Below are 21,778 nucleotides of genomic sequence, written 5' to 3'. Positions count from 1 at the left end.
CCCATCCCATCGTCGCCATAAGACCTATCTGTAACGGTACGACGTAAAGCAACTAGCAATAATAATAATAATAATAATAATAATAATAATAATAATAATAATAATAATAATAATAATAATAATAATAATAATAATAATTTATGTGAGATTCGGCACCAAATATAATGCAGCGATAGTATAATCGGGCATACTAGCGCATTCGATTTTCTTTGTGTTCAGACTTTCGTCTCTACCCTTCTCCCTTTTCACTCGGATAGCGAAATTCCGGTACAAAAACCAACCATCAGGTAAATATTGAAAAGTACAGACAAAGGCAAAAAACCTTTAAAATGTTGCCGGGATGATCTACATAGCAACTCTTACAGAGGTATTCATCGGTTCATGGAATTTAACTTCCGTACACTGAGCGAGTTGGCCATGCGGTTAGGGGCGCGCAGTGGTGATCTTGCATTCGGGAGATAGTGGGTTCGAACTGCACTGTCGGCAGCCCTGAAGATTGTTTTGAGTGGTTTCCCATTTCCACACCAGGAAAATTCTGGGGCTCTACTTTTATTAAGGCCACGGCCACTTCCTTCCTACTCCTAGGCCTTTCCTATCCCATCGTTACCTGTGTCGGTGCGATGTAAGGAAGCATGTTTTAAATAATTCTACACAACCGCCACTGATTTTTCCCTTATTTTTAACCATATCGGAAAATTGCCTAGAACAGAAAAGTTTGTAAATGTTATTCTAATTACCGGGCGAGTTGGCCGTGCGGTTAGCGGCGCGTGGCTGAGAGCTTGCATCCGAGAGATAGTGTGTTCGAATCCCAGTATCGGCTGTACCTTAACTAAGGCCACGGCCGCTTCCTTCCAACTCCTAGGTCTTTCCTCTTCCATCGTCGCCAAAAGACCTATCTGTGTCGGTGCGACGTAAAGCTTCTAGCAAAAAAAAAAAGAAGGATATTCTAATTAAATTTGTTTCCTGATTTATTTTCCTGTAAAATCAACCGTGAGAGAGATACAACGAATTTTATGTTTTAGGCTCCCTTCGGATCTCCCCTCCCCCTCCTCCTGCAGAATTTTTTTAACAACTCATAGCTAAGATCTTACTAGTTTTAATCCTAAACATGCGAATAAAAATCTAGGTATCCGTTTTGCCCGTCTTGCTGTAACAGACAGACAGACAGATAAACAAAACTTAAATTGATCTGACAGAGGCCATTATTTGTCCCGTCCGGTATGAAAACTAACTATCAGGTTACTACTCAAATAGTACAGATGGAAAGACTATTTTATAAAATGTACACCGTAGGCGACACTGAAATGTTGTTTAATTGCGTTGGTACAGCACGTGTTCAAAATTAGTACCATCACGTCTCACGTAATATTGTTCCGAAGGTTAGGAAGTTAAGGAAAAGTCATATTTCTTTCCTGAGCTCAGTTTATCCGAAATCTAAAAAGTAAGTGCGAATGGCGGGTCTCTGACGCCCTTTAAAGTCATTTTGATGTTGCATATAAATGCATATTTCAGCCATTTTTATTGTCTTGGTCATATTTTGTTCATTATAGTGATATAAGGTCATATTTGGTTATCATTTCAGCATTTGTGTTTAAATTGAGGCGTCGTTAAAAGGTACTGTTATCTGCGTCGAGTTTCAAACACACGATTTCGAAATAGTGTAGTCGATATATTTGTCTTTCTTTTCCCGGAATAGTCAGGTAGTAGGTTTAGAAGACCTGATTCCAAGAAGGAGCTGCACTAGGACATCTTTTAGCACATCTTTCTGGACAGGTTAGATTGCGACACGATACGCGTGAGCTCACGGAACGTGAGGATAGTGTATTTCCGCCCCAGTAGATACATTTTGTTCAGAAGCAATTTTCTTTGCTTTTTTTTTCTTTTGCTATTTGCTTTACGTCGCTATTTGCTATTTGCCTTACGGCGACGATGGGACAGGAAGGGCCTAGGAGTGGGAAGGAAGCGGCCGTGGCCTTCATTAAGGTACAGCCTCAGCATTTGCCTGGTGTGACAATGGGAAACCATGGAAAACCATCTTCAAGGCTGCCGACAGTGGGGTTCGAACCCACTATCTCCCGCATGCAGGCTCACAGCTGCGCGGCCCTAACCGCACGGCCAACTCGCCCGGTCAGAAGCAATTAGCAAACGAAGAAATTCCATCTTATATATCTCTCGCCCAGTTCTTTCTTGACTGGTCCAGTTACATCCCCCTTCCACGTTCAGTACCAACGAATTTCAACAAAATGGTCACTACTGTAGTAGCCTACTGCAGTGAACCCCATCATGACAAAAGTTAAGTGCAGTGAATATGTAAGATTAATATATTGTGTGAAAGAGTGCGGTGAAGAGATCTTCAGTACTGACAGTTCTTTTGTAAGGCGTGTGAAGTTAAGCTAGCGGCGCTAAAGCGATTTAATGTGTAACAGCACTGCGCTACGCAAAGCATAAAATCCGCGCGAATTGAAAGTCTTCTGATCAGAGCAGGCAGGCTCGTTTGTTTGATACAGTGAAATTTTTTTCTACCAAACTTTCCGATTTCTCAGAAGACCTGTGCGAAATATTGGTAGGCTATCTACAATACTGGCTTAATAAGGTGAACTACGAGCCCTTCCGAAAATTGTTAACTGTATACACAACGCAGTCGACCCGGACGAGGCAACATAGCGAAAATGTTATTTGTCTGCCTGTTATGAAGACACACTTCGAAAATTTATAATTAGTGTAGACAAAAATCCCGGTCTAGAAAGCCAAGAATAACGGCCGAGAGAATTCGTCGTGCTGACAACACGACACCTCATAATCTGCAGGCCATCGGGCTGAGCAGCGATCGCTTTTTGGGCCGTGGACCTACTGGGCTGTTGCGCCATGGGGTTTGGTTTTGATAGGTAACAATAGTGTCTTGGTACCCGTTGATGAAACTACGGATGTTTGTGGGAGATATGTTGCGAATATCATAATTGGCACGCTTCTCGTGGATCGTCCGGGCGATGTATATGTACTTCATTTAGAGATTCTAAATGTAGCTAACCATTCCACAATTGCAGTACTTTTTAACAAAGCCATTATGCTTTTGTGTGATGGTGAAGTTAAGCGAGAACGAATCCTGTTATTAGTAACCAATGCTGTACCATACATGGTGAAAGCAGCAAGGGGACTTAAGGTACTCTACCCAAAAATGGTCCATTTAACGTGTTTTGCTCAAGGGTTGTACAGAGTTGCTGAAGAAATGAGGCAGAATTTGCCTGATGTTGACCGGTTAATATCAAACGTTAAGAGATATTTGTGAAGGCTCCACTGATGGTGGCAAAATTCAAAGATCACGCGCCTTCGCTTCCTCTTCCTCCTGAGCCAGTGCTCGCCCGATGGGGAACGTTAAGCTAGCCATACACGTACAGGAAATCCTCAAGGAAAAAGCCTCCGGGATTCCCTTGGGGATTTCCTCAACCGAACCCTCGCCCACACACGGAGAATATTTTCTCAAGGAAATTCTCAAGGAAAAGGCCTTGGGGATTTTCTCAAGGTTCAACTCCAGGTCAACACAACAGTTCACGTGGTGTTGCAAATAGTTTTCATCATGGTAATTTTTTGAACTCACTTGCCACAAGCAAGGTTCATTCTGGTATATTTGTATAAGTTCTATTAAAAGTTCTCGAGACATGACGATATGGGACACTCCCGACAATCACTTCACAAATCCTCAAGGCCTACTGCCGTCAACGCATACACGCAGCAAGAGACTGGAAAAATCCGGCCTGCTTGGCCTCAAGGCGGAAAAGAATTGAATTATGTTTGGGATTTTTGAATCTCTCGCACCCAACGCGGCCTCAAGGACGCCGCCACACACGATGGGGAATTCTTCAAGGATTGGACTGCTCAGGCCGAACCTCGAGGAAATCCCGCTCGTGTACGGCCGCCCTTAGCTTAACTCGGTGGAGTATACTACTGTGAACACTACTAAACTATGCGAGAAATTGTTTCTGCTTTTGACACCAGTGAGGCATCATCAATAAAAATTGTACAGGAACTGTATTCCAATGATTTGTCGGGAAAATTAGTATTTATTCCTTCAAATATAGAGATCTGTCGAAAACTATCTTTCGCCTAGAAACTGCTGGTTTAGAATTGTGTGCGAGTTTAGGAATAGTAAAGGACATGGCATCCAAAGTAGAATAAGCAAGAGGTAGAGTGTCAGCTACGATGTAAGAGGTACGAGGAGTAAACATGGCCGCCCGCATGCGCCTATCTCAAGTTTCAAGGTTTGACAATAAACATTTGTTCCGTCCGCGGTGATTCTTGCGAACTGAGGTGTTGTCGTGAAGTTCCAAAATGGTAGTGCTTGTGCTTTAGTTACACCTTTACTGTCTGTACTACGTAATAAACAGTTTGACAATGAATATGATTTGGTTCAGAGAGTTCGCATTGTCTGCCACAACTGATGTTTGTAGCTAAGAATGTAGAATGCCGTACCTACAAGCTGCCGCGAATTCTCGTCAGACGCAGACAATACTTGTTAGTCTGACTCCCGGCCGGGTCGGATATTTTAACCTTAAATGGTTAATTCCATTGGTTCGGGGACTGAGTAGTTTTTACTATCCCCAACTTCCCTGCAACTCACACTCCACACACAACACTATCCTCAACTACAATAAGATGCAGTTTCCTATACACTGCACATGGCGCCCACCCTTGCCAGAGGGTCTGCCTTGCAAGGGTTGCACCAGGCCAGAAATAGGCACACGGAATTATTATTATTAAGTAACTCCTTGTGCTGTTCTTTAACGTGAAGCAAACTCGGCCCATCCTGGCTCCCTACTCCGTATGACCGGAAATAATAAAACCCTCAAAGCGCCAGGCCCGAAGGCCTGCAGATTATGAGGAGTCGTGTGGTCAGCACGACGTATCATCTTGGCCGTTAGTTTGGCTTCCTAGACCGGGGCCACCATCTCACCGTCAGATACCTCCTCAATTGTAATCACGTAGGCTGAGTGGACCTCGAACCAGCCCTCGGAACCAGGTAAAAGTCCTTGACCTGACCGGGAATGGAAACTGGCTCCTCCGGGTAAGAGGTAGGCACGCTACCCCTACACCATGGGACCAGCTTGACAGGAAATAATGTTCCACGATAAACACCTTCTCCTATGTTGTGAGAATGATGAAAATGAAAACCTACAGCCTGTTTTCCAGTCTTTGACCGGGTCAGGGATGTAATGAATGAATCAGATATAGGCTGTTAGTACGATGGGCGCCACTCCCAAAGTGATTTATATTAATGTGTGACAGATGAAATGAAATGATAGTGGAGAGTGTTTCTGGAATGAAAGATGATAGGGAAAACCGGAGTACCCGGAGAAAAGCCTGTCCTGCCTCCGCTTTGCCCAGCACAAATCTCACATGGAGTGACCGCGCTTAAATGGTACTTATTATTATTATTATTATTATTATTATTATTATTATTATTATTATTATTATTATTATTATTATTATTGTTATTATTAGTATTATTCCGGGGTTTTGTGGTTCACAGAGACATTAGAAGCGTCTGGGTTTAGTGGTTGGACAAGGAATTAACTAGAGCAGAACACAACAAATTTGAAAATTTTATTTCTTTCCTTTACTTTTATCTAGTTTAAAATTGAAAGATAGAAAATCTGAATGAATAACAGACATTATATCAAGTTATTAATGATCTCGTCATCTCTAACAATACTAGGGACTTAGAAGTCCAAAAATTAGGTACAAAAACTTGTGATAATACCAGGAAGTTAATTTACATAAAAGAGAGCCGTATTGCTCTTGACAGGTACAATATTTTACAAGATTTTCTCCAAGAAGGTACGCTACTCAGCAGTCGGAGCTCCTAAAATGCCATGGTCTAGCCTCGCAGAGGCAATCAGTTTCTTTTGATGCAATAAAATTTCCTCCTCACATTAAAGTGTTCATGCACAGTTGCGCCGATGTGGGCTTATCTATTGCTCAACAGTTATATTACTCACTGTTCCCAAAGGGAACTGACACAAGGAAATATTTACGCTCCGACATGAATAAACAGGGGCATAATTGTCCATAATACGTGACCTTAATTGTAAAAAGAAAAGGTTGCACATAACTGGCCGCAAACAAAAGGCAAGGAGGCGAAACACATGCACTCCTTATAGAAATGGTTAAAACCTTAAGTGGGCTTATGGCCCAATGATACAGAGGCTAATCGTATACTATAAGGCAGGGCCTCTCAAACGCCCAAAAACTCACGCGTGCAGAGCGAGGCGCAAGAGCTCCGTGCACTGTGCATCGGTGCCGCTCGGTGCCGCTCGGTATGGCTCGGATCAACGCTTCGTCTCTGGGCTACTCGGCTATGCTCGGCTCTACTCGGCTATACTCGGCTCAACTCAGCCAGGATTTGGAGCGCTACGGAAGTGGGGGAGAGGGAGACAGGCGGAGCGAGCGAGACAGGCGTGGGGAAAGAGAGAGACAGCGCTATTGCTCCAAATCGAGGAGTGGGGGTCTGCACTCTGGTCAACCAAGCCAAGTCGTCTTTTGCACCGTGCACAGTGCATGCACCACGCGCATGCACCCTGAGAGGCCCTGCTATAAGGTGTGACTAAAGGAGGAACATTTAAGGCCGAGACGAGATTTACAAAATGTTAAAGTTTGAAAAACTTTAGTCACCCTGTGCAAGGTTGAATGGGAAACAACAGAAGTCATCACTCTTTGTTCCTTTACATTACATATTTCCCTGTAGGGAATAGAACCACAGTCCTCACACTTCGCCGAAAATTCTACATTGAAACCACCAGTTTACAAAATGACATTAAAAGAAAAGAGGTTGAAAACTTCCTCTCAAACTACCCGCAGGAGCTGACACATTTCTAGTAAATTCTGCCATTACCTTGTGCCGCTGGATCTTCCTCCCGCAGGCCTCGTCCCTGCCTTCCTAGGCCATGTCGCACTCCTCAGTACTGGAGCAATTCAGACCAAGTCGGCTTTTTTTCTTTTTCTTTTTTTTTTTTTGTTGAGAGCCCGTGGATGGGTGCCCCGGGGCGAAAAATTATGCCCCTCTACTCAACTGTTTCCGAGGATGCCGATGAGGCAGAAAGTCACTGGTTTGCTACACTGGTGGGGGCTGGGAGGCGGGATTGCCACCCGTCAGAAAGAAACCCCCTCATCGCTACGGGAGGAAAAGGTCAAATTATTAGTCGGAGAGATACGCTTTTTAAAGAAAGACCTTCTTAACAAACGGCCCCTTGCAGGGGATTAATTTGGAGGTATTTAATGGGGAAGATGATTGGTAATTTAGAAAAGGCCGAAAGATCCTTTGTTTTCTGATTAAAACAGATCATAAGTGATCCAAGGGCCGCGGTACTTCAAACGAGTCCGCGGCTTCTTGGTCCTCATGATCCGTTTAGAAGTAAAATGCCAGGGTCTGCTGAGTGGTTCGAGAGGATCCTAGCCCTGGTCGTCCTTACTAGTTTATTTATCCGAGATCTAAGAGTGGGGATATGAAGCTCATCCTCTTGTCAGATTTCAGATAAGGTGCTCGAGTCATCATTCGTAGTGTCTTATTCTGAATGGTTTGCAATTTGTAAAGTGGAGTCTTTGCAATATAGCCCCAGGCCTCACAGCCATACAGCAGGATGGGCCTGATACATGCTAGGTAAATATTTCTCTTAACACTGGTAGAGATATACGTATTTATTGCCCAGCAGAGGTCTCAAAGCTTTCATCCGCGCCGTGGCGCGATGACGGGCAGACAAGTCGTCCCTAATGTGCCCTGCTTTTACAGTTCCATAAGGGGAAGCTTCCAGATCTCTTTGCTGATTGGCTGGATTCCTGTACACACCGCCGGTTTTAACTGGCTAGAGAACATATTTCCAAGTATCTGATAACTAGATAATAATCGAGGAGGAACCAGCTGAAGTGTTGACAACTTCGGTACATTAAAAAAAATCCTCAGAACCAGGTTTACCAACTCCGAAATACACATTACTCTATCAGAGAGTTACAAATCGATGGTCTAGCCATCTAACAGTAGACGACCAAATCTTTGGAAGTTTACAAGTTCAAGTCCGTTGGCATAGATGGCCTTAGAATAGGCGCGAAGTTTAAATAGCCGGGGAAGTTGTAGCCCTGGTACAATTATTATTATTATTATTATTATTATTATTATTATTATTATTATTATTATTAATTAATGTTATTTGTTTTACGTCCCACTAACTACTTTTAAGGTCTTCGGAGACGCCGAGGTGCCGAAATTTAGTCCCCCAGGAGTTCTTTTACGTGCCAGTAAATCTACCGACACGGGGCTGTCGTATTTGAGCACCTTCAAATACCACCGGACTGAGCAAGGATCGAACCTGCCAAGTTGGGGTTAGAAGGCCAGCGCCTTAACCGTCTGAGCCACTCAGCCCGGCATAATTATTATTTTTATTCTTCTTCTTCTTCTTCTTCTTCTTCTTCTTCTTCTTCTTCTTCTTATTATTATTATTATTATTATTATTATTATTATTATTATTATTATTCACTGAACTGAGTGATTATTCATTTTCTAACTAACGAACGTAAGCAAAACAAAAACAGTCATCTCCGTACAGGCCATGAAGTTCCTATGGGAGTGGGCGGGGGGTGGGGGGGGTGGAAAGTAAGGGCTTCCACTGACCGTAACCTCGGCACTTGGTGTGGTACAGTGGTTAGGTCTACGCCCGGCCGCCTTTACCCCCAGAAATTAACCTGGTATTCATTTTTGGTGTAAGGTGAGTGAACCTCATGGTCATGTGCACCTCCGGAAGTGGAAATCTCGTTTATATTTTTCGACTTTCTGACGGGGAATCGAACCCACGCTCTTCCCGGTGAACCGAGCATGCCTTTTCCGCCTCGGCCAGGCAGCCTCTAATGAATATAATACAATTTCTTAATAAAATTTAGCATAGTCCAAGAGACAAAACCACCGAGCTCGATAGCTGCAGTCGCTTAAGTGCGGCCAGTATCCAGTATTCAGGAGACAGTGGGTTCGAACCCCACTGTTGGCAGCCCTGAATATGGTTTTCCGTGGTTTCCCATTTTCACACCAGGCAAATGCTGGGGCTGCACCTTAATTAAAGCCACGGCCGCTTCCTTCTCAGTCCTAACCCTTTCCTGTACCATCGTCGCCATAAGACCTATCTCTGTCGGTGCGACGTAAAGTCAATAGTTAAGGAAGCACAAAACTTTATTGTATAAAGCTAATTTGAAAATATCGCAAGAAAGTATGTTTATAATAAAATCCCTTTCCGTACAGGCCATGGAGGCCCGTTGAGATAGTGGAAATACAGTAAAGATAGTGGAACGGCCATAAGTATAAAATCCACAATTTGGCTTAGATGGTGAGTCGCGAGTTCACCATGGTAGTAGTAGCACTAGTAGTAGTCAATACAAATACCGTATTTAGTTTCATTTGAGGCTTTTATTCCCTTCAGTATTCTGTCTGCAAGACACTATGAAGTCCAGCGTGGTGATTCAATATGCATTCGAGTAGCTGCACATTATATAATTTATAAAGTAACATACTTCAGTCCTTCATTTTTGTGAATTTCTGATGCTGAGATGCTCATCTTCTATGCTCAAAGTCGCAGGATCGAAACCCGACACAGTCCGTTGTCAGTTAAGAGAATTGAGATGCTAAAGACCTGTGTCAGTAGATTTACTGGCTCATCGAGGAATAATTTTTCAGTGCAAAATTCAGACTATCTAGCGTCTCTATAATCTATAGCAACTGAATGTACATTAAGATAATATTGCTGTTCTTACTCGTACTCCGATGTCCACTTCGAACATTACCTTAAACACAATTCCTTCACTTGTTAGTAAGAAGACAGACTAGCGTGCGTAACTCCTTTAAACTCCTAGAATGAGTTCTGAATATACAAACACATCCCCGCCTATCACAGACAATCAAAGGTCCATCTTCTCTGAATGAAACAGAGGCTTGTTTAGTGAAGGCGGCATTACGATGAGCAGTTAAATTTCACTCTTTGTTCCCATTGGCAGGTGTAATTAAAACTATTGTCAAGTGGAAGAGAAATTAGAACGTGGGAGGCAAGGAAAGGAGTATCATGTATGGGCGGCAGTAAGAGGACGTCTTTACTACACACGCCCACGCGGAAGGGTAATTGGTAGGAGTTATCGCGATAGTACAAGTTATTACATGTCATCAGGTAAGAAGAGACAGGACAGAATTGTCCCTGTATTAGCGGAAAACCCGACGTAAAATTTGGCTATCAGCAGTAAATTCGTGGCGATTCGGAATTAGATGTGGGTAAGCAAAAATGTACAGAAAACAAAAAGTACCCGTATCTGTGAGATATCTTGGGGGCGGGAGCCGGGGTGGGGAGGAGGAGAAAAAATTATTTTGATTCAATACTATACAGTAAAATTTTCACCAAAAGGAACAATATTATTCATGCATTACAATTAAATAGAATTATGGTGTGATTATACAATTAAAAATCATTTAGTATTTGACGACACACTAAGAAACTAACAGACACTAAAGAGACTGCCAGACTGACGAATGAGCGCGGCAAGGTGGTGAAGCATACCGCAGTGTCCATGACCTTGGCAAGAAAGGAAAAGGAAACCCTGCTGCAGTGTCCATGACCTTGGCAAGAAAGGAAAAGGAAACCCTGCTGCAGTGTCCATGACCTTGGCAAAAAAGGAAAAGGAAACCCTGCTGCAGTGTCCATGACCTTGGCAAAAAAGGAAAAGAAAACCCTGCTCCAGTTGTAACGGTTCAAATCCCGTTACAAGATGATATCTGTATTTTTATTATTGTATGATTTTATCCGTATTATTATTATTATTATTATTATTATTATTATTATTATTATTATTATTATTATTATTATTATTATTATGTCAGTATTATTATTATGTTATCTGTGATATTGTACTATTATTGTAATTATCCGTTTTATTCAATTTTGCAATTGCCTGTTGCTTGCAAGATTGCACTTAGATGTATACATATATACGTATGTGTAGTATAACACTCAATACCTGTACAGTGAGAATTGTTGTATATATCAGAGATTGGAAGTGACGTTGTTATATTGCGACACCACTGGCGATTCTGCCAAGTCATCGCCACTCCATGGCTACGTCATCGTATTTATTTAGCAATGCGCGCACGGAGTCGATCGCCGCGGGGCTATTTCACCACTGTATGTAATATCTGTCGCGTAGGTGGGAGTATGTCATTGTTATTTCTGGAGATTACGTAGTTGTGTCAACCAACGTCTATATAAGGTGGATGCACATTGTAGCGTCAGTCATTACTTATACGGATGCAGTACAGTGAAGTAGTCTACTAGATCAAGAGGCCTTAGGTGGTCAGCCAACCAGTGTGAACGAGAGATGGTGAAGACTCAGTGAGCCATTATTGGTCATTGAGAGAGTGAGACCAAATGGTTGGTCCGTCACTTAGTGGAAGACGCGGACGCAAGGCTTACCAAGGAGTCAGAGAGGGCAACCCTGGACCTACCAAGAGGTCATACCATATTGACTTACAAAGAAGTCAGATGATATGGAGAAGAAGCAGTCTCAAGGATGTATCACCACGTTAGGCGTGACACATCTACAGTAAACACCAGAGCAATGGATTACGTCGTAATTACACACAAAGTGTTAAAGGTACAGTCAAGTGAATCAGTGAGGGAAATATTTCGTATAAATTGTTAAATGTCCGGTCAAGAAGAATTCAAATTCATGCCTAGTTTCTTTCAGTTGCAATGTCATAATTTCATATTCTCATCTGTTTTATCGCAACAAGACTCACTATTTTTGATATATTTTTTAAAGAATATATATTGTTCTATCAAACGAATTCATAGTTTCATTTCATTGACAGTAAAATATCTTAACCTCAAAATTAATGGGGAAACCGAACGCCAATCTCCTTTTCCCAGAACTTATATGGTATGTTGTCAAAAGTAAGCTTATTACCCCACACCCTAGAGATGGTCAAGAGTCTCATTCTATTATTGCTGTACTGAGTGACAGCTGGCGCCCTTCAAATAACGTATGTGTAAGTAAGCAGGTAACAAGTAAGTGTGAGTACAAGGTTCGACAAGTGTGTATTTTATTTAATGAATGTTAACTTTCATAATTTCCATTTTAAATGCAGATATTCAGATTTTTCAAGTTAAAATGCAGTTTTATATGTTTGTAAAGTTAGTCAGCAAGTTAAGAATGTTCACACAGTGTCCATGACCTTGGCAAAAAAAAAGGAAAAGCAAACCCTGCTCCAGTGTCCATGACCTTGGCAAAAAAGGAAAAGAAAACTCTGCTCCAGTGTCCATGACCTTGGCAAAAAAGGAAAAGAAAACCCTGCTGCAGTGTTCATGACCTTGGCAAAGAAGGAAAAGAAAACCCTACTGCAGTGTCTATGACCTTGGCAAAAAAGGAAAAGAAAACACTGCTGCTACCCTTCCTCACAGCACATGCAAAGTGTCCACTACTTACTGTGGCGCTATACATATCGGTTTGCTGCAGCAAACGACATTTTTCGCGTATTTCCGCTAATTTTGTTAATAATTAAAGAAAATAAAGGAAAAAAATTTAACTGATTAGACAAAAGGGCTTGTATAAATTGCTTGTTTTAATAATTCCTCGTTTTAACCGGCTAAAATGGAATAAAAAAGTAATGTTTTTTCCACAAAGTGTGTGTATGTGGGGGGCGGGGGAGGGGGGAGGGGGGACTGCCACACCTCGCCCTCCCTAATTGGCGCTACTGGTTATCAGCAGACTGAGGATTGGTAGGCAAAACAAAACCTGAACACAGACAAACTAGAGCCATAAATTACCTGAAAGGTACTATTGAACTACATTTTATCCCATACTCTGTTTGAACGTATAGTGCCTTATAGCTCTTAATTAAACTAGGGAGGGGTTTATAACTAACTCTTAAATAGGAATCTTTGTAAAATCTTCATAAATTCGTGAGAGCTGAATATATCGATGCTGAATAACACTTGACGACAATATTTCATTTGTTTTTTTGCTATGGGTTTTACGTCGCACCGACACAGATAGGTCTTATGGCGACGATGGGATAGGAAAGGCCTAGGAGTTGGAAGGAAGCGGCCGTGGCCTTAATTAAGGTACAGCCCCAGCATTTGCCTGGTGTGAAAATGGGAAACCACGGAAAACCATTTTCAGGGCTGCCGATAGTGGGATTCGAACCTACTATCTCCCGGATGCAAGCTCACAGCCGCGCGCCTCTACGCGCACGGCCAACTCGCCCGGTCATTTGTCTTTGTCCTCATTCAAGATGTGTTTCAAATATTTCCATCGTTCAGTTGTTGCAAATAAAGAGTATTGTAGAGTGCTTGGAGGAATCCAGAAATCCGAATCCCCGGGGAAAAGTAATTGAAAACCTCTGACCTAGACCAATCCGTCTGGAGTGCAGGCGATTCGGAACACTGTTCTTTCGGAACAGGATGTTGCTGCGTACTGTTCATTTAAGGTCAAGTTCCGAGTTCGGAACAGTTCCAAAATAACTGTTGTGATATTTTTGGCCCTACTCTAATTGGCGCGAAGAGTCACATGGCACGTGAAAGCACTGTAAATCCCTTGACTCTGGTGTCTTGTGGGTTAACGCCGCACACTTGCTTGTCATTTTCCACCTGCCCTCCTCTAGTAAACTATTTGTTAATACACTTTACATTTTATACCACAGGGATACACGAAGTGTGGCTTTGGGAGTAAGAGGAACTGAACGAGGCGACAGAGGATTGTGGTGGCGTTTAGTAAATTCACAGAGGCTTGCAAAATGAACGCTGAAAGGGGCATACAGTCTAGATTGAAGGTGTAGTCTATGTATGTACATGTTCTGAAATCATTTGACTGACTTCTCCACATGAGAAAATGATACTTTGAAAGTCACTGCGGTTTCTTCTGGAAAGAAGGAGACGACAACGTTCATAAAAGTTTTGGAGACTTTCTGTAATTGTATAGAAGTGAATTTACTTGTTCAGTTTTTGAAACTCGTGCTGGAACTTGTTGCAACCCTACATGAACTACAATTTTGTGCACTTCATCTGAAAAAACACACACACACAAAAACTTCGTCATAGTAATTCCTTATTTTTTTAAAATGGTTATATCATTCACGGCCCCATACAATTTACAACGCACATTTGTTCCACTGCTGAAACTAAAAGCATTGATATATTCAGGTATTTTTTTCACTGAAGAATGAAAAGTAAAATAATATTTTCAGTGATTATCTCAGAAATGTCACCGGGCGCGTTGGCCGTGCGGTTGGGAGCGCGCTGCTGTGAGCTTGCATCCGGGAGATAGTGGGTTCGAATCCCACTGTCGGCAGCCCTGAAGATGGTTTTCCGTGGTTTCCCATTTTCACACCAGGCAAATGCTGGGCTGTGCCTTAATTTAGGCCACGGCCGCTTCCTTCCCACTTCTAACCCTTTCCTACCCCATCGTCGCCATAAGACCTATCTGTGTCGGTGCGACGTAAAGCCACTAGCAAAAAATCATAAGGTCAACACACATGATTTACCTGTAATTAAAAATAGTATGTTATGTATGTGCAAAACTCGTTCAATTTACTGTTTTTAACAATAACTGTATTATGGGCCTCGGAAGTCACGAAAAATATTATTATACGATCAATTTAATGATTTTTTGTATGAGAGTTATTCAAGTTAGGAAAGTATTATTTACATAATATGGATTTTAAAGCTTTTCTGCATCTATTTTAAAAATTCTGTAATTAAAAATCAAGAAATTAATTTTCTGCAGTTTTTCTCGGACTTGACGTGGAATGTCCCATACGTGATTTCCCAACAGTAAGAGATGATGACTATTTGGTGGTGCGATGAACATAGCCACAGAACTTCCAATTTTACATGGAATCCGAACCATGGGGACGTGACATTTCATTTTAAATGTTCCACGTGCATTGGCCGGGATTCGAGCCACGGCCGCCTAGGTAAGAAGCAGGTTATAATGCCACTCGGATGCCACGCCTATACAATTATTATTACCGGGCGAGTTGGCCGTGCGGTTAGGGGCGGACGGCTGTGAGCTTGCACCCGGGAGATAGTGGGTTCGAATCCCACTGTCGGCAGCCCTGAAGATAGTTTTCTGTGGTTTCCCATTTTCACACCAAGCAAATGCTGGGGCTGTACCTTAATTAAGGCCACGGCCGCTTCCTTCCAACTCCTAGGCCTTTCCTATCCCATCGTCGCCAAAAGACCTATCGGCGTCGGTGCGACGTAAAGCCAATAGCAAAAATTATTATTATTATTATTATTATTATTATTATTATTATTATTATTATTATTATTATTATTATTATTATTATTATTATTATTTCCCAGCCCTCAACAACTCAGCTAAAATCTGTATTTTCTTTTCAGACGTCGATGAGTGTGAGAGACATAACGGTGGATGTAGTCATCACTGCGTCAACACTCCTGGCTCCTTCCACTGTGTATGTTCACCAGGCTACAGACCGCATCCCCGGTAAGTACTTAGCCATCAGAGGAAGGTACACATAAGTAACACCAGACATGATTCAACGGGGCTTAAGTAGCAAGAAAGACAACTGGGCGCTCAGAAAGTCAGTAAGACCTGTAGGCCTATATCAGACAAGCAGTTACCCGTGGCTTCGCGCGCGTGGATTTCGTCGTCTGATAAAGGTAATCGTTCCTCGGTACTGTACTAAGACATTATCTGAAAATCCCTCAAGTATAAAAATTCACCGAAGAATTGAGTTTCATTTACCCAGAAAGTCTTTGTAAACCACGTTTGTTCTATTGCTTTTCGCGGCTAAGATGCGACTTAGAACTGTAGGTGTGAGAAATAGTCTTCTCTCAAGTCGAAAAGAAATGTTTATTTTTAAAGGAGATTCCGAATACCTATTTCCACGTCAGTAACATCTTCAATTTTTGAGATATAAGTATCCCCATAAAAATAATTCAACCCATTTATCAGTCCTATCCCCACCCCCAATCCACCGAAGTAGATTTTAGGAAAAGAAAAAAATACATCTTTCTTTATTTTAAAAGGAGATTATAAATACCAATTTTAACGTTTATAACATCTTCAGATGCAAGTATCCTCGTAAAAAATAATTCAAGTAATGTCTCAGTTATTCCCCCTATGTGGATTTTCCGAAAACAAAAGAATCGTGTTTTTTTATTTTTAAAGGAGATTCCAAATACCAATTTTCACGTCTGCAACACCTTTAATTTCTGAAATATTTGTATCCTCACAGAAAGAATTCAACTAATTTTTCAATTCTTTCACTCCCATAAGTGGATTTTCTGAAAACAGATAAATATGTATTTCTTTAGTTTTAAAGGAGACTCCAAATACCGATTTTCACGTCTGTAAAATCTTCAATTTTTGAGATATCAGCATCCTAATAAAACGAATTCCACTCCCTTTTCAGTCCTTTTTACCCCCCCCCTCTCTCTCTCTTAATTGTTTTTTCCGGAAACAAAAAATATGGGGTTCCTTATTTTTAAAAAAGATTAAAAGAGATTTTCACGTCTGTAACATGTTAAGTTTATGAGATGTGCTGTCGATACACTCATTTTAAAAATTCATCCCCTTTTTCTGTTCACCTTAAGCGGATTTTCCGAAAACAAATCACCTGTGTTTCTTTACTTTCACAGGACTTTCGAAATACCTATTTTCACGTGTGTAAAATGTTACCTTTCTGAGAAATACTATATATATATAGTCCTTTAAAACAACTCACCCCCTTTATTAATGCCGTTCACCCCTATTAAACTGGATATTCCAAAAATAAAAAAATGTGTTTGTTTTTAAAGAAGATTCCAAATACCAATTTTCACGTCTGTAGCATCTTCAGTTTTTAAGATCTAAGTATCCTCGTAAAAAGTATTCAACCTCTTTTTAACCTCTTTTCACCGCACCCCCCTTAAAAGGAATTTCCGGAAACAAATTGCATTTATTTATGTTCAGTAGTTTTGGCTCGGCGATGATGAACCAGTCATTCAGTCAGTCATTCAGTCAGTCAGTCATGACAGTCATTTTATATACTGTACGATCCCGCCCGTATGCGTGTCTCACCCTACAGTTTTCTTTCCCAAACAGTAAGTCATAATGTGTTTACCATACCGATTGCGAATGAACTTTGACTTAAACGGCATTCAGAATGTCACAGTTCATCTCAGCTACCCTAAAGACTATGAATTCGTCACTAATATCGTCATTTTCGGATTTATAAGTTTCACTCCCTTCCTTTAGGGGTGCTAGGGGTTTCTTGCCCCTACAGTAATTTTTCCAGATGGTAAGTTATATGAGTATCAAATTTGGTTGAGAGCTATGCTGGAACATCCACACATTCACCCGTAATCTCTGTAATTTGCGACATTTTCTCCCCGGTGCCATGGGTACTGAACTTGAACTTTTCATTTTTATATAATTATATAGAAAATAAAAGCAGAAATAAGTTTTAAGAAACACATCGTAATCTTCACATACTGTTGGGTAGGCAACTCGCTGATCAGACTTGTCTTGAGGTTTGCTTATCTTCCTCTATTATTTATTCATCCCTTAGTGCCACTCTACCAATCAGATTTCGTTCAAACCGCTTCAAAATCCCTCTCAGATGTAATAAGAACAAACTGTGAAAATTTCAGCGAAATCGGTCCAGTAGTTTTTGAGTCTATTAACGTCAAATATACCAACATCCAATTTTATATACAGAAGATTATGAATTAAGGGAAAGACTCTTTACTTGAGAGGGCATTATTTAACTTCTAATGGGAAATCAAGAGTCAGGAGAAAGGGAACTAAAACTGACCAACAAGCTGTGTTGTAAGTAAATAATCGCCTTAAGATCAGAACGTTGAACTGCTGGCAGTAGGCTACTTAACAAAGACAAGGCAATGAAATGTAGACGCGAAAATTTACACTGTGGATAGAATAAACTGAGTTTCTGGTAGAAGAGATGGCAATCCAACAGAAAATACTTCTTTCAGCAATCCTAAGCCGTCGCCTGGAGAGGGAGGGAGCTATCTGAGAGGTATAGACCAACTACAAGATCGGTAAGGAAACAGGATTCCCTATAGAGAGGAGCTTTTATATTCCGATCTCACATTCTACGTAACTAGGTTCGCAGTTTGAGGAAGAAATAAGAATAGTCATGAAAATAATAAAGAGAAATGATAGATAATTACTACGGAGGGAGTGCATATAAGTCTCTGGTAAGATCCCAACTAGAGTATGGTTCCAGTGTATGTGACCCTCACCAGATTTCTTGATTCAAGAACTCGAAAAAATCCAAAGGAAAGCAGCTCGACTTTTTCTGGGCGATTTCCGACAAAGGAGTACCGTTACAAAAATGTTGCAAAGTTTGGGCTGGGAAACCTTGGGAGAAAGGAGACAAGCTCCTTGACTAGGTGGTATGTTCCGAGCTGTCAGTGGAGAGATGGAGTGAATGACATTAGTAGACGAGTAAGTTTTAATGGTATCTTTAAAAGTAGGAAAGACCACAATATGAAGGTAAAGTTGGAATTCAAGAGGACAAATTGGGGCAAATATTCGTTTATAGGAAGGGGAGTTAGTGATTGGAATAATTTACCAAGGGAGATGTTCAATAAATTTCCAATTTCTTTGAAATCATTTAAGAAAAGGCTAGGAAAACAAGAGATAAGGAACCTGCCACGTGGGTGACTGCCCTAAATGCTGATCAGGATTGATTGATTGATTGATTGATTGATTGATTGATTGATTGATTGATTGATTGATTGATTGATTGATTGATTGATTGATTGATTGATTGATTGATTGATTGATTGATTGATTGATTGATTGATTGATTGATTGATTGATTGATTGATTGATTGATTGATTGATTGATTGATTGATTGATTGATTGATTGATTGATTGATTGATTGATTGATTGATTGATTGATTGATTGATTGATTGATTGATTGATTGATTGATTGATTGATTGATTGATTGATTGATTGATTGATTGATTGATTGATTGATTGATTGATTGATTGATTGATTGATTGATTGATTGATTGATTGATTGATTGATTGATTGATTGATTGATTGATTGATTGATTGATTGATTGATTGATTGATTGATTGATTGATTGATTGATTGATTGATTGATTGATTGATTGATTGATTGATTGATTGATTGATTGATTGATTGATTGATTGATTGATTGATTGATTGATTGATTGATTGATTGATTGATTGATTGATTGATTGATTGATTGATTGATTGATTGATTGATTGATTGATTGATTGATTGATTGATTGATTGATTGATTGATTGATTGATTGATTGATTGATTGATTGTAAAGCCAATCTGGATTATTTTGTAATTATTTTCCATCTCTGGTAAGTTGGATTCCCTAAAGACCCAGCCCTCAAAGTCATTAATGAACTAGAAGTTTATGTTTCATAGATGTGACTTCTTTTCACGTTTCAGAAACAGGACGATCTGCGTGGATGTGAATGAGTGCAAGGAGCGGAATGGAGGCTGCAACATGGACTGTATTAACACCGTAGGTTCCTTTTACTGCGCTTGCAGCGACCGCTTCGTCCTTGCCCAAGACAAGCGTACTTGCATCGGTGAGTTTGTTTCTAACTCTGCATAACTAGGTTTAAATCTAATCTCAAGGACAAACAAAAAAGTTACGGAGTGAGCAGTAGAAAGAGTCAGTGCACAGGTTTGATCGCTGTGTTAGTGAAGCTTGTTACTAACGTAATCCGAACAGATATTCAGTTCGTCTCCATCTATGATCAGTGGTGTGTTTAAAATTAATTTTCGAACACGCTAAACTTCTCCACACTTTCTCTGTTTTCATCAAATACATATATACACACACACACACACATTCTTGATTTTCTGCACTGAGGATGAAGTCGAGGACTTGACTGATGATGGATGCAGTTCAGTGTAACAACCAATCCTTCAGGCATGGTACGCAATTCCTCTTAGGTTAAAAAAAAAGACATGGAAACAGAAAGAGAGCGCTAAATTGTTGTTACTACCTCCTTTCAATGTGGGAGTGGTATCTGACTCCTTGGTTGAGTAATCAGCGTCGTGGTCTTCGGTTCAGGGGGTCCCGGATTCGGTTTCCCGCCGAGTCGAGGATTTTACCATGGTTAATTCTTCTGGTTCGGGGACTGAGTTTTGTCTTTGTTTTAGTTCATGCCCTCTTCATACACACAACACACCAAACTACAATCACCACAAAAGACACGCAAGGAACTCTCCAACCGACGCAAGGCTGGCATAATACCAACGGACTGAGCTAGGACTGAACCCGCCAGTTTGGGCTCAGAAGGCTGGTTGTTTTACTATCTGAGCCACTCAGCCCGGATAATGGTCCCTTTAGAATTATTGGAATACTAAGCACGTCGTATTTCACATACATACATTTACGTTACATATTTTTGAGTCCTCCTGAACCGGCTAGATTGCGGCAGCGGCGAGCCAGAGATGAAGTTTTGTTCGGTTTAAAAGGGTTACCTCATTGGCGCTGGCGCCAGAACCAGGGCGAATTCTCTCAACACAGTACGAATCCATCCAAAAGTTCAGTGTTAACGACGAACGTCAGTATTGCTAGTTTTCGTTGTGAGTACATGTATTTAATACCTTATCTTCATATATCTGTTGTGCATAGCGTAAAAGGGGCTGCCCGGCCGAGGCGGTAAAAGCGTGCTCGGTTTGCCCGGAAGGACGTGGGTTCGAATCCCCGTCAGGAAGTCGTAAAATTTAAGAAACGAGTTTTCCACTTCCGGAGGTGCGTATGGCCCTGAGGTTCACTCAGCCTACACCAAAAATGAGTACCAGGTTAATTCCTGGGGGCAAAGGTGGCCGGGCGTAGAGCTAACCACTCTACCCCATCACGTGCCGCGGTTAACAATAGTGGAAGCCTTTACCTTCCACTCCTCCAAGGGCCTTCATGGCCTGTACGGAGGTGACTTTGTCTTTGTCTTTTTGCATATCGTAAAATGTTCTTCAGTTTTGTTATGTCATGCGAAAGAATGAACAAATGAAATGATTAGATAACAAGATTTTTTGGTCTTTATTTACTTTCCCAGTCAGGATTTTCTTTACACCAGTCACCTCTACACTCTACAGTATAAATCAATTAAAGTAATATATACCTATCTTATTTGAGTGTCTGTAAAAAGAAAACTGAACATCGTATGTGGTAATTTTACTTTCCAAACAATGAGCCATTCCTTTTCAAACATGTTATTTTTAAAGTGTTTGTAGTGGCGTATTAAAACGAATACCGAAAAGTTAATGATTGGAATAAAATAATTTTCCTTTGGGATGTAACAGCGCCTTGGCTTCATGTGGAAAGATTCATATCAAAGAGGATATAATAGGTCCGTTCCTATCTACCCTGAACAGCACGGCTACTTCTTCCACTCGGTCCACCGTACAGAAGTACTCCACCCTCACCGCCGTTGAGGTCTTTGCCCGTACCCAGGCGACGGGCCCACAAACTGGGTAGTACCTACTACCCAGGGACGTAACGAATATGATACGGGTCCCCTCAAATAAGATGCAAAACCCGTGAATCCAACCAAAACCAAACCCCATGGCGCAACAGCCCCGAAAAGCCTTGGCCTAACAAGCGATTGCTGCTCAGCCCGAAGGCCTGCAGAATACGAGGTGTCGTGTGGTCAGCGCGACAAACCCTCTCGGCCGTTATTTTTGGCTGTCTAGACCGGGGCCGCCATCTCACCGTCAGATAGCTC

At 41.2% G+C, this 21,778-nt stretch overlaps 1 protein-coding gene across 1 annotated transcript in view; it reads left to right on the top strand.

The window, feature by feature from the left end:
* Positions 1-21,778, top strand: part of LOC136863557 (fibrillin-2) — a 618,768-nt gene that overhangs the window by 503,963 nt on the left and 93,027 nt on the right. The window contains exons 10-11 of the mRNA XM_067139937.2: positions 15,414-15,519; positions 19,488-19,630. Coding sequence (XP_066996038.2) covers positions 15,414-15,519; positions 19,488-19,630 — 249 coding nt within the window. The remainder of the gene's footprint in view (positions 1-15,413; positions 15,520-19,487; positions 19,631-21,778) is intronic.

Source organism: Anabrus simplex, chromosome 2, assembly GCF_040414725.1.
Source record: "Anabrus simplex isolate iqAnaSimp1 chromosome 2, ASM4041472v1, whole genome shotgun sequence".
In the NCBI taxonomy this organism is placed as follows: Eukaryota; Metazoa; Arthropoda; class Insecta; order Orthoptera; family Tettigoniidae; genus Anabrus; species Anabrus simplex.
This window is presented reverse-complemented; position numbering and strand designations above follow the sequence as displayed.